Raw genomic sequence first — 12598 nt, 5'->3', positions numbered from 1 at the left:
CTTGTATCCATAACTAACCAACATAAATCTTTTCATTCCTTCTTTCAAATGCCAGTAAATAAACCATTCGTTAAAACATGAAGCATACCCTTGGAGAAGGTAACCTGAAAGGTGGAACAGGAGAATGCTGTGGTGTAGGAGACCACTGTGGCTTTCCAGAAGTCTGGTGTTGTAGACTGGAATTTGTTCGAGGTGCTTCTTCCAGATGGGCTTTCACAGATGGCTGCTCGAATTCTACTCCTGGAACCTTTTGCTGCTGCTGAGGCCTACTGGGGTGATCCACTGGTTCAAGAGGAAACTCAGGAAGTTTTCGAATCTGGGCAGTAAAAAACATTATCAATTTATAAGCTAATGGACATCAGATCTGGAGTCATCTGGTCAACTGTGGTTATTTTCTTAACTGGATGAATTCTAACATGTTAAATTAAATTCCTGAGATCATAAAAGATGGGAGAGGAACGTTCAACATCAACAACCTTAATTCTGATTTAATTTATGGTACAGCCAGCTCAAAGCAGATATGACTTGCCTAGGAGGGGACAGAAGCACAAGACTTGTATTTATACATAACCCCTCACACTCCACTTCACAGCCAATTAAATGCTTTTGAAGCGTTGTTACTGCCATAATGCATCAACTAATAGATTTACTCAGGAGTTTCCTAAAACAGAACATCATGGAACTAGACAAAAATAACTTTCTGATGCAGTCATGTTTAATGAGACAGGATTAATTAGTGATTTCACATTCCACATGAGAGCAAAAAGCCTGGGTCTGAAACTAATGTATTAAAACTTAAAGAAAATTATAGAATTATGAAGTCAGACTAATGTGAACTGGGAAAATGGAGTAGAGGTATAATAGAAAAACTGACAGAAAGAACTCAATTCACAAAGATGTACTCCATTGAGAAATAAAAGACTCCAAGGGAAGGATGCTGCATTCCTGGCAAACCAAACGAGATGGAATCAATTTGAAATAAAGGGCTTCCACTGTTGCAAGGTTTTGCCAAAAAAGTGGGACAATTTTAAGAAAGCAGCAAATAATTTAAAAACTGACAAGAAGGGATTCAATAGATTTGACAGATAATTCACAAATGGAAACAGCTAAAGCATCGGCATAAGAGCAGACAAACTAAATGATGGTCCCTTAAGGAATGACACTAGGGAAATAAGGTTTATGGCAAACTTTGAACAAAGTCCTTTTGATCTGTCTTCATAGTAGATGTGTACCAAAAGCTTACCCCATTAACAGAAAAATCAAAAAGTTAATACGAGGAAGGAACCCAAAACAGTTTTACTAGAGGAAAGGTACTATGTGTCCTAATGGGACTAAATCTGGCATGCTCCCTCAACATGATGGCCTACATCTAGGGTCTTTTAAAGCAGCACAGATAGTGGATGCATTTGTTGTGATCTGCCAAAATTACAGAATCTTGAAAAGTCCCAATGGATTGGAAAACTACAAAGAAAGGAGAGATAGAAAGCTGAAGACTATTCCGGTTAACCCAATGTCTGTTTGAGGGAAAACACTGGAATTGTTAAGGAAGAAGTGGCAGGGATTTTAAAAAAATCATAATACAATTAAGCAGACTTAATTGAAAGGATTAAGTGTTTCGCAGTCAAATGTGCTGATGAAACAGTGGTGGGAAAGCAGACTGTAAGGAAGACAAAAAGAGGCTGCACACAGATAGCTTAAGCAAGTGCATATAATATGGCAGATGGAGCACAATGAAGCAAATGTGAGGTTCTCCTGTTTTGGTAGGAAGAACAAGGAATATTTCTTAAATAGAGACCACTGAAATCTGCAATTCAAAAGAGATCTGGTTTCCTCTTCAAAGTCAAAGTTGAGTTTATTGTCATATACACATGTACATACAGGTGCACTGAAAAGCTTACTTGCAGCAGCATCACAGGCACATTGCATCATATAAGCAGCATTCACAAGAAAAACCATAAATTAAACATAAATTATACACTATTTTACAAGAAAAACAATTAGAACAACAAAATAAAACAGTCCATTTTACTGCAAAGTGATCAGAATAGACATAGTGTTGCTAAACTGTAGTGGTGATTAGGGTTTTGCCTGTTGGTTCAAGAACTGAATGGTTGAAGAGAAAAGTAGCTGTTCCTGAACCTGGTGGTGAGGGACTTCAGGCTTTTGTACCTCCTGCCTGATGGTAGCTGTGAGAAGATGGCATGGCCTGGATGGTGGCGATCTTTAATGATGGATGTTACCTTCTTGAGGTGGCAGCACCTGTAGATACCACCAATGGTGGGGAGGGATGTGCCCATATGTATTAAGCTGAGTCCACTACTCTCTGCAGCTTCTTAAGCTCCTGCGCATTCCAATTGCCATACCAGACTATGATGCAAGCAGTCAGGATACTTCCAGAAGAACATCTGTAGAAGTTTGTTAGAATGCCTGGTGACAAGCCGAACCTCCTTAACCTTCTAACAAAGATGCTGGCACGCTTTCCTTATGATTGCATTTACGTGCTGGGCCCAGGACAAGTTAACCGATACGTTATCGCCCAGGAATTGAGAGCTGCTGACTCTCTCCACTGGCGATCACCCAATGTAGACTGGCGCATGTTTGCTCTCCTTCCCCTTCCTGAAGTCAACAATCAGCTCTTCCGTTATGTTAACATTAAGAGGTTGTTGTTGCAGCACCACCCAACCAGGTGTTGATACTATCTCACTCTGGTAAGCTGACTCATTGTCACCTATGATTTGTCTAACAGTAGTGTCGTTGGCAAATTTGAAGATGGCATTTGGAGTTGTGTTTAGTCATACAGTCACGTGTGTATAGAAAGCACAGCGGGGGATTAGCACGCAGCCTTGAGGTGCACTTGTGTCGCTGATGATCGGCAAGGAGGAGATGTTTTCAGCAATCCTCACTGAATAATGTCTGCTGATGAGAATGTCAAGTATCCAGTGAGAGAGGAAGGTACAGAGGTCCAGGTCTTGAAGCTTGATGATGAGCTTGGATGGGATGATTGTGTTGAATGGTGAGATGTAGTCAACGAACAGCAGCCCAACACACGAGTTCCTGTTGTCCAGATGGTCCAGAGCAGAGTGAAGAGCCAGAGAAATCACATCTACTGTTGACCTGTTGTGGTGGTAGGCAAAATGGAGTGGATCGAGGTCATCTGAGGTAAGAGTCGATTCGCGCCATAACCTACCTCTCGAAGCACTTCATTACAGTTGATGCAAGTGCTACGGGATGGTCACCAAGCTCTTCTTGGGCACACGTACAATAGATGCCTTTTTGAAGCAGGTGGGAACCTCAGAATGCAGAAGAGGTTGAACATAAATGAAATATAAAGTTAGCATGCAGGCAGAGTTATCAATCAGGAAGGCAAATGGCATGGTGCCCTTCATTACATGGGAGGAGTGCAAAAGTACGTTACTCAGACTAGAAGAATAAGTAATGATTTTATTTTGATAGGGTAAATGCTTTGAGTTTTCCCTCTGGCTGGAGCAGGGGGAGTAAAGAGATCAGAGCTGGGTTTAGTGCTAGAATAAGGGAGCACCCATTTATGATGGAGGCAAGGAGAAATATCTGCTATCAGAGGTTGCAAATCTTTGGAATTTAGCAAGCTGTGGAGGCCATCAATGAATATACTCAAGGCTGAGATAGTAACACAAGAAATTGGACCAGAAGCAAGCAACATGAACCCTCAAGTCTGCTCTGCCATTCAGTAATATTGTGGTTGATCTGCTAATGGCCTCAGTTCCACTTTTCTCCTTGTACTCCATAATAGAGTCCCTTCAAAAACTTCAGTGATTTAGCCTCCAGTCTTCAGAAGAGGATTCCAAAGATTCATGATCATCTAACAGAAGAAATTTCTCATCTTATTAAATTGAGCAGGAAAATGGAACCATTAGCATATTGAATAACAAACTGGCTTGAGGGGCTAATTACTTGTCTGAAAAGATAATAACAAAATTTTAAATTGAGTCCAGAATTTAGACTGACCATTCCCATGTCTAACAAGTTATGTAGCTCCAGTTGCTTGTAAACCTTCATTCTGTAATCATCCATTTGTGATTTTTTCTGCTTCGCCAGATCATAGTCCTCTTTCTCTATTGCACATCGCTTTTCCACCTCATAACGGCCGAGACGTTCTCCCACCTGAACAAAACAATTACTTGCTTGAAGAATTTTTTAAAAAAATCAACATTTATAAATAAAGTTCTCAGCAAATCATAAAATTATTTCTACGATAATAAAAACACAAGGATCATGCTGGACTTTATAAACTGTCACAATTTCTAGTTACTTATTTCTCCAACAGTTCCAATAAAAGGATGCTAACCCAAAATCTAAGTTCTGTTTTTTCTTCTAAGTGCTATATTATCTCCTAAATGTTTTCCAGCAAAATCCAACTTTCTTTTCAAATATCCAGCATCTACAGTTTTGTTTTTGCAATAATTACCCATTACCCCATCGAACAACTTCGAGAATATGACACTAATAGAAGGTGCAGGGAAGAAAATGATCAATATTGAACCAAAAATGTGACTTTGCACTCAGATCATCTGCATGCAGATCTTACCAAAAAGGTAAAAATCAGGACTTTTTTTTTCCTGAATCAAAAAGGTAAAACAGATTTAAAATTTAAAAACTGATTAGGTTTAAAATCAGGGAAATTATTTTAAAATAAACAGTTTATAAATACACTCTTCTCACACTAAAGAGTTGGTGGCCTCATTAGCTTCACACTTTTGCGTGATGCTTGTTTGGCCACCTGTGTGGCAAGGGTGGAAAATGCTCTTCTTACTCTAACTACTAAGCCTCTAACTACTCTAACTAACAATGGAATAGCAGGATGTCAACATAGATAAACTAACTTTTGATATTTGGCTTCCACAAGCCAATGAAATAAAAATCAAATTCAAAATGGACTTTCTAGAATATAAACGCTATAACATATTATACACCTGTAATTGTCTCTATTTTGCTGCAATTCAATCTTGTTAATGCTAACATTAATAAACTGGAAACTCTTCCACTCTAGACCTGGGACTTTTTAAGAGTAAACAAGAACAGCCTTATATACAGCAAAAGCGTGGTTATTTGGCAGTGCCTAGAACATGGCTGGGGCAGAGAGGCTGTGTTGAGCTGACAAAGGGTTCCCTGGTATATTTGTTTAATTGATACAAGCCAAATCTTGCTTTTACCATACAGCTCTCTGGTTCACACCATCATAGATGATCTGGCCATTTTATTTTTATTTGTGCTGTTTGTGGCATCTTGCTGCAACCATAATAGTTGTCACTTTAAGATTAGAATGGTGATTCCAATTCAAAAATACTTCATATCTGCGATTCTGCAATATGGTGGGAATGCTGGACTAACAATAGGAAATGCAAGCAACCCCATTCTAGTTTTAGAATCTGATTCATTCCATTTTAGGAACCAAGAAATAAAAATAAAACTCCCCAAACCTGCCCCAACTCTCGTAATACATTAATTAATGCAGAGTACTAGTTTTTCAATTTACTCCCCAGACATTGTTGGTCAGTGCCATTTTGTAGCAATACCAAACATTGGACAATTTTATCCTGTAGGACCAAACACGTTGCACATGGGATTATCACAGGAAGAAAACAAATCATCCCATCAGTCGAAACAAGCTTTCAATCTACTTGACAAAGATGATAAGCCATCAAATCCATTCACAATGAAATGTATTACAAAGTCCTGGCAGTTCAGAATGTGATAATTAGGAATACAATCAAGTTATCTTCTTTCAGGGCTGAAATGTACCTTAAATAAGTTAAGGGCTTGCTGCTGATAAATTCTCCTCAAGAACATAGATCAATAAATCTACCCAACAGTATGTTCAAATGTTGTAACCTCAGTGGAACTACAGTTCAGGCAATATTTTTCTGCTGCCAGTTGCATAATCGCATAGTATTTGTTTTGGGAAAGTTGGGAGACAAACAACTTACCAGAAATAATACTTCAATCTGATACAGCCTGAACAATTTAACAAAAGCCACCACCACCAAGATGCATTTACACTGCAGCATAATGCAGTGAAACATTTCAAAGCACATCACAGAAGTTCTTGAACAAAATATGATAAATATATTAAGGCAAATCAAGAGGTAGGTTACAAGATCATCCTCAAAGGGAGTCAGAGGTTTAGTGAAAGAATTCCAGAGCACAGGACCAAGGCAGTTAATGGCACAATTGCCATGGGTGAAGTGATAAAAATATAGGATATGCAAGAAGAACTAAATAAAGATCAAAACTGTATATAGATTAAAGGATTGTACAATATTAGAGAAAAAATAAAGGTCATTGGGGGAATGTTTAAAGCAAGGGTGAAACACTTCTGAAATTCTACGTGTTTATCCTGCAAAGTCCATTACAACTAATTAATTAATTTTGAAGTCTTGTCACTGTGCTACAAATGGAATTGCAAACACCACAGCTGCAGACACAATAGGATGAATTACAAATTAATCCATTGCATGCTGATGAATTATTGGTCAGGATACTGAAAAGTGCCCCAGACTCTCTCTCCTGCTCCTCCTTCCCCCACCCACCAAATGTTGATACAGAATCATACATATCTACAAGAAGATGGCAGTTTACACTTTTGAAAGAGGACACTAACAACATAATACTCATCCAGTTTTACTGGAGTATCATCCCAGATCATGCACTTAAACCCACCATTCAGATTATTTGAAGTAGAGACAAAGTTGATACCACAGCTGTTCAAAACGTGGCATTAGTATAGTTGATGGTTTGCATACAGGATAGGCCAAAGAGCTGCTTCTATCCCTCTAAAACCAACCTCAAATTAAAATCTATTTCAATGTATCTTATTGTAAAAACAAAAATCATTTAAACATCATTCTCACTAATTCAATCATCTGAAATATTCCCATAGTGCAACAACTATAACACAAATTATGTATGAATCTTTCAATGAAATTGTGATACCATTTCCATGCACATGCCATATCCAACACATATCTACATATTTCAGTAATAAACCTTTAACAGAAATCCAAAAATTAGTATAACCTTGATCAGCTTTATATTCAGTAATTAGACAATGGATGTTGAAAATGTAACTAAAAATCTGAATGTTTGATATGTAAATCATAATTAACATTGCTGCAATTACTCCACAAATAGGTATAACAAAATACTTGAATATTGCATTTTACCTTCTGAAGATCAGCTATAGCTTGTTTAAGTTTCTTTGCGAAATCATAGCGCTCATGTTTAACTGCTTCACGTTTCTCTTCATCCAATTTGCGTATTATTTGGGCCACCTCAGGATCTTGGTACATATCAAAGGCCAAGTCATCCAGGGGCGAGATAACCTCTGACTTGCTGAAAACAAAGTAATGATAACTTGAATAAATCAGACTTGTAAACAAATTTTGAGTTCGATTTTTTATCCAACTCAAAAAAAATGTAAGCAAAATCCCATGTTGCTGTTCAAAGTTGAAGTGCTGCAACTCATTCACAGCTGACTGTGGGAGATAATACTGTGAAGTCTAATCTTGTCCTGAATCTCAACATAGACTGAGATTGGTTATCAAACAGAAAGCAAACAGTAGGACAAACAGATCTTTGTCAGCTGGGCAGGCTGTGACTAATGGGGTATGCAATGGGATGATGCATGGGTCCCAACGCTTCACAATTTATATTAACCATTTGGGTGAGGAGACCAAATATCATATTTCTGTGTTTGCTAATGAAATAAAAAGTTACAATAGATTGATGCTCAAAGGGACCGAGGTGTACTTGTACACAGGTAACTGAAAGCCAATGCATAGGTGCAACAAGCAATATACTATTTACCTCCCTAATTGCCTTTTATTACAAGAGGATTAGAGTACCAGAATAAAGATGTCTGACTGCAATTACACAGTGCCTTGGTGAGACCACACCTTGAATACTGTGTACAGTTCTGATCTCCTTACCCAAAGGAGAATAGACTTGTCAAAAAGGGAGTGAACACGATTGGAATCCTGGAATAGTGGCTTTGCCGTACAAGGTACTTAAGAGACCACATATATTTTTGGAAGTCAAGTGAAAGTTCAATTACAATAAATGGAAGGGCACTGAAGAATGTTGATGAACCAACCAAAACTGTCTCTCACAGTACAAAAGCACCATTCCCTTGCCACCCACTAAGCTAGACATCCTAACTTGGAAATTTGCACCCGCAATGTATGTTAATGACCTCTCCACAGGAGGACAACAACCGTTTTGATCATCTGCCTGTCTATAAATTATGTTGCATACAAGAAATCAGATGCTACTGAATCAGCTTTGCACCAAGTCCTGGAACAAGTCAGCTGCCAGCAATTATTGGCAAGTAAAGCCTGTTATCTCTGGGTGGGATGAGCAAGTCAGAGTTCTACAGTCAAGTAGAGGGGATGGAAAAATTCAAATGGGTGAGGCTTGGAGTTAGATTGGTAACGTGACAAGTACATAACTTGAGAACCATCTGCATCAGTTTGAGCCCTGCACAGGAAAGTTCCCTTTAAACCATACTATTGCACGGCAAGCAGCATCAACAAAATCTGGTTGAAATGTTTTAAGTCTAATTTTGCCAGAATTTCATGATTTAAAAAAAAAATAATTTTCTTTCAGATTTTAGAAGTTCACTTCTATCTTCATCTGACATGTTCATACCCCAATCTTTCTTATCAAACTTTGGAAAATAATTAAAAATAAAATCACAGCTTTAACTTTTTGGTTCCATGTATTGGAATTCTTCAGTGTGACTGGTTCCTCAAATCCACTTGAAGACAGTGCTGCTGGATGCCACAGATCTGCTGTAGTAAAATTATGGAAAAGGAGACACAGGAAACAGATTGCTAGATCTGTGTCTGCAGGTTGCTTAGATGTCAGTGACCATCCTTCGATCATACCAAAATCAGAAAACTTTGGACTTCCATTTAACTTTCCAATATTGGGAATTGTTATTAATAGAGATGTTAATTTTATAACTGGATGACCACACTGCATTCTGAACCAGGTTTGCCCACTAGATCTGAACAAACACTGCAATTTCCATTTAATTGGCACTTACAAAATAGCAAAAATTCTAAAGATCATAATCAAACAAAAACAATGAAGTATCAGGATACCAAAACCTTGGTCAAAGAGTCCGTCTTAAAGGAATATTATAAAGGAGCAAAGTAGAGAGCTAAAGTAGTTTGGAAAGGGAATTCCAGGCCTTGGGCTCTTGGCTGTTGAAGACAGCTTCCAATAGTAGTGCAATTAAAACTGCGTAACCACAAGTCCAGAATTAGAGGGTGGGTATCTAAAGTTGGAAATTACAAAAGATAGAAATTGGCAAGACAATAAGGAGATTTAAAAACATGGTTGAGAATAAAATCAAGACAGGTGCTTAACTAAGAACCAATGAAGTTCACAGAATGTGGACGACAGACAATGGCAGTATTTATTATCCATTACTAAGTTCCCCTGAATGGAGGAGAAAGTTAACCACATTAGTGGATCTGGAGTTAAATATAAGCCAGACAAGGCAAGAACACATTTCCTCTTCAGAAAGGTCACATGTAGTCAGATGAGTGATGACTTTTGTGCAACATAGCATACAGACAGAAGAGTCTTGGGTGACCTCAAGTCAACAGAGTGGACCAAGTGAGAAATAAAAGACAGGAGGTAACTAAAGACATAGATACAAGTTCCAGCAGCAGACAACTCAAGGCAGCACAGAGCAAAGTGATGTTGCAGAGATGAAAAAAAGGTAGACTTAGTTGAAGCCTGGTTATTAAGCTCAACTTGAATTCAACTTTCACTGTGATACAAAGAAGTGGAAGGCTTCATGTAGCTACCAGAGAATTTTTGACAGAGACCAAAGATGAACTCGTGTTCAAGAAATTTCTATTTAAGTAACAAATATCAGGCAAACAATCTGATAATTCAGTTGTCAATCAAACCACTGCATAATCTCTTGATGTATAGTGCACTGCTTGACTATTTTATGACATCCAACCACAACTATGACTATTATTATGGCTTTATCCATAATTACCCACTACACATTACTGTGTGATTACTCCATACTTCTTAACATCACGTGAAAATGTCCTCACCCCTCGCAGGTTGTCTGGGAATGGTGGCCTGTGAGAGCAAGCAGACAATGGTTTGTGTAGACTGCCAGTGAATTGAGAGGATTTTGAGATTGTTGGTGGCATCTCTCCAGTGCTACAAGGTGCCAAGCAGACAAACAAGTCTCAAATGTGCAAGAGCACAGAAATCACTGTCGCTTGCTAAACTGTGAACTTTGTGTTGCATTTGAAAATTTGACCAAACACTTTTCCTCAAACAGCCAAAGACCGCTGCCACACTAAAGGAGTTAGTTAATTTCAGCTTTGATGTTTGCTTTGGTGGCTCCTAAGAAATGGGAAACAAGTCTATGTTTCCAGGCTCTTGTCATGGACCTTTACTGGCTGTTTTGAACAGCAGGGGCAGAGTAGTAGAGAACCTATACTTTACCGATGTTTATGCAGAAGGTCCACTTTCTGATGCTTCAGTGGGAAAAAAACGTGTGCATACACAAGCATTATCTGTATACTGAAGCTGGATATCTGAAGTTGGGGTGACATTGGTTCTGGATTGGATGTTGAACAGTTTCCCATTTGTCCTATAGCTTAATCCCATTCCAGCAAGTAACTTGAGGTGAAATGCAGCAATGCAGTGTGAAAAATAGTTTTGGGGTGACAACACAGCACTGCTTGACACAAGTTTGCATCAAGGTTGGATCTGTTGGTTAAGTATCAGATCTACCTTGTGGATCAGCTTGTGCCCAACATACATCATCATGCACTGAAAAACACAACTCTGAAATAACAGGTCAGCTGCGAGACTAACTGACCTCCCACTCTGCCAGTGGATTCACTGAACCAAACTGCAGAGCACAAATATGCATCTGGCCCCCTCAGTTTTCAGAGACAGTAAGAATAACTCAAAGTCCTTCATCAAGTACACAATCATAGACCATCATGGTGTTCAAAGGCTGTGCCTCAGTATCCACTGCTAAGACAATCACCACTTGCAGACCATTCCACCTCAGACAGCCATGACAACCAGGAGAGAGGTCGATTGGTATTGACTCTGCTGTACCATTTATGTTGCAGTTGTCAACATTAAAAGGAACTTTACTCGGAGAATGCTTTAAAATTTTCCAATTACAATTGTCTTTAGTTCATCAAATCTGTACTTATGATAATCTTGTCCAACTTTTTCAAATGTTTTTTTTTGGCTGAGAACTATTAACATTACTCTTAATATTACTCAATGTACAGATAAGGACCCAAGCCCAGAAGCAGGGGATCTTGCAAATTTTCTCCTTCCCATCAGCCTAGACAAACCAACATTTATCATGCTCATTTCCACTCCTTTAAGTGTTCAGCTAATGCAGTGCACATGAAGCAATTTATACTGAAAGAAATCTGCAAGTAGTTAGGAAAATTTGTTGGCTCAACACATACACACAGGGATTTATTGAAAATGATTCAAGATCAACAGCTGTTTACTAATTGATAAAGGATTACAGGAACCCATACAAAAAGTTAAATAAATGTAAATAGAGAATGCAGCAAGACAGGTTTTATTCAAGAATAAAGTTCATAAAAATATTATGAGAGTTATTGTTATAATGATTAAGATTGAAGTACAAAAGGGAACATTCCTTCATGTGAAGAGCTAGACTACAGGCTATCAGCATCAAATAGACAAAATGCGAAATGTGGTACCAGAGGATAAAGCTGAGGTAAATGTTATGGATGCATTGAATGGAACAAATGGAGGAAGATAGAAGCAAAGAATTAAGTGCCCCCTAATCTTTGCTTGTACAAATACAACATAAGAGTTGGCAAGGACTGGCTGGGCTAAATAGTCTGTTTAAGTGCTATATGTGGAATGCACATAAAATTTAAATATGGTATATAGGACTAGAATGGTGCCTTTGTTTTATGGTCAGTACTATCTGATTATTCTGTTGTCACTGTGATAAAGAGAAAGCATAGCTTGAGATTTTCTGGCACGTTAAAAGACCTGAAAACAAATGTATTTACTTCGTAGAGGAACTGGATCAGATGTATGAAAATATTGACAAAGTTAACATATTCAGTTATATTAAGTTCAACACAAGAGGAGTAATCCAGAGACAGTACAAACCAGTTTGTGAAGGTGAACCTGTTACATTAGAATGAATAGTATTATTAATAAGGATGAAAAAACATATGAAAGGTGATAACTTTACTTGATGGCACTGCGGATAGTGAAGAAGATTGCCAAAGGAGATAGCTGGATATAGATCAGTTGCAGATATAGGCAGAGAAATGGCAGATGGAATTTAATCCTGGCAAGTGCGAGATGTTCCACTTTGGGAGATCAAATGTAAAAGGAAAGTAGACAGTGAATGACAGGGCACTTAACAATGTTGATGTACAGAAGGAACTTAGGGTCTAAGTCCACAGCTCCCTGAAAGTGGCCACACAAGTTGATAGAGTGGCAAGGGTGGCATATGGGATGCTTGTCTTTATTAGTCGAGGCATTGAGTTCAAGAGTCAGG

The 12598-nt window shown here is 38.3% G+C and overlaps 1 protein-coding gene across 3 annotated transcripts in view; it reads right to left on the bottom strand.

Annotated features, from left to right (window-relative positions):
* cep104 (centrosomal protein 104) overlaps window positions 1-12598 on the bottom strand; it is a 100633-nt gene that overhangs the window by 66317 nt on the left and 21718 nt on the right. For all 3 annotated transcript variants that reach the window (XM_052039633.1, XM_052039631.1, XM_052039632.1), the window contains exons 8-10: window positions 7200-7368; window positions 3985-4140; window positions 89-316 (exon numbers count right to left, since the gene is read on the bottom strand). In XM_052039633.1, the coding sequence (XP_051895593.1) occupies window positions 89-316; window positions 3985-4140; window positions 7200-7368 (553 nt within the window). The remainder of the gene's footprint in view (window positions 1-88; window positions 317-3984; window positions 4141-7199; window positions 7369-12598) is intronic.

This window comes from Pristis pectinata, chromosome 26 (genome assembly GCF_009764475.1).
Source record: "Pristis pectinata isolate sPriPec2 chromosome 26, sPriPec2.1.pri, whole genome shotgun sequence".
Lineage (NCBI taxonomy): Eukaryota > Metazoa > Chordata > Chondrichthyes > Rhinopristiformes > Pristidae > Pristis > Pristis pectinata.
The sequence above is the reverse complement of the archived record's forward strand: the minus strand, read 5'-3'. Positions and strand labels throughout refer to the sequence as shown.